This window comes from Bison bison, unplaced genomic scaffold (genome assembly GCF_000754665.1).
Source record: "Bison bison bison isolate TAMUID 2011002044 unplaced genomic scaffold, Bison_UMD1.0 scf7180017864080, whole genome shotgun sequence".
Lineage (NCBI taxonomy): Eukaryota > Metazoa > Chordata > Mammalia > Artiodactyla > Bovidae > Bison > Bison bison.
The window spans coordinates 4,758,625-4,759,324 of NW_011494652.1; the positions used below are offsets into that span (position 1 = coordinate 4,758,625).

The window sequence follows — 700 nt, forward strand, 5'->3', positions numbered from 1 at the left end:
TTCAGTGTGGACCTGGTCCACGCCCAGATCCACGTGGCCGAGGGCCGGAGCCTGCCTGACCTGGGCCTCCGGCAGGAGAACATCCGCATCAACGGCTGTGCCATCCAGTGCCGGGTTACCACCGAGGACCCCACGCGCAGCTTCCAGCCCGACACCGGCCGCATCGAGGTAGGCTGCCTCCGCCGGAGCCCGCTGCCTGGCTCGGTCTGCGCGAAGGCGCTTCTCTGGGGGGCACGAGGGAGCCTGTGGGCCCAGCAGTGAAGGGGGCGCCTCACTGGAGCTGATCGGAAGCTGACTTAGAATACGCGGGAGCCAGGCGCTGTCCAGCACTAAAGGGGAGAGTATTCCTGGGAGAGGCTGCCATGGAGGCCAGAAAGGCCACCGGCTGGGACAGGGAGGTCAGCTGGGTGGAGCCAAGTGCGGGATCCCTGGGAACAGAGCCTAGGGTCCTCGACTCGTCTCACAAGGACCCAAAGCTTCGCTGCCTACTGAGCAGTCCCGCTGGCTTCGGCCTTCAGCCTGGCGGAGGAGCCAGGCGCACGAGGGATGATGACCCGGAGGTCTCAGCGGAGGGGCTGGGCTGGGCCAGGGGACCCGTCAGGGATGCATGCGGGAGTCCGGGAGATGGTGGGGACAGGGAGGAGACCGAGCAGGGGCATGGGGGGCCAGGGGCTGAGAGGGGGCCTGGGGGGCTCCCCCC

The 700-nt window shown here is 68.4% G+C and overlaps 1 protein-coding gene across 1 annotated transcript in view; it reads left to right on the forward strand.

Moving 5' to 3' along the window:
• The window catches only part of PC (pyruvate carboxylase), a 103,754-nt gene that overhangs the window by 87,623 nt on the left and 15,431 nt on the right, over positions 1-700 (forward strand). Inside the window, exon 10 of the mRNA XM_010837720.1 lies at positions 6-168. Coding sequence (XP_010836022.1) covers positions 6-168 — 163 coding nt within the window. The remainder of the gene's footprint in view (positions 1-5; positions 169-700) is intronic.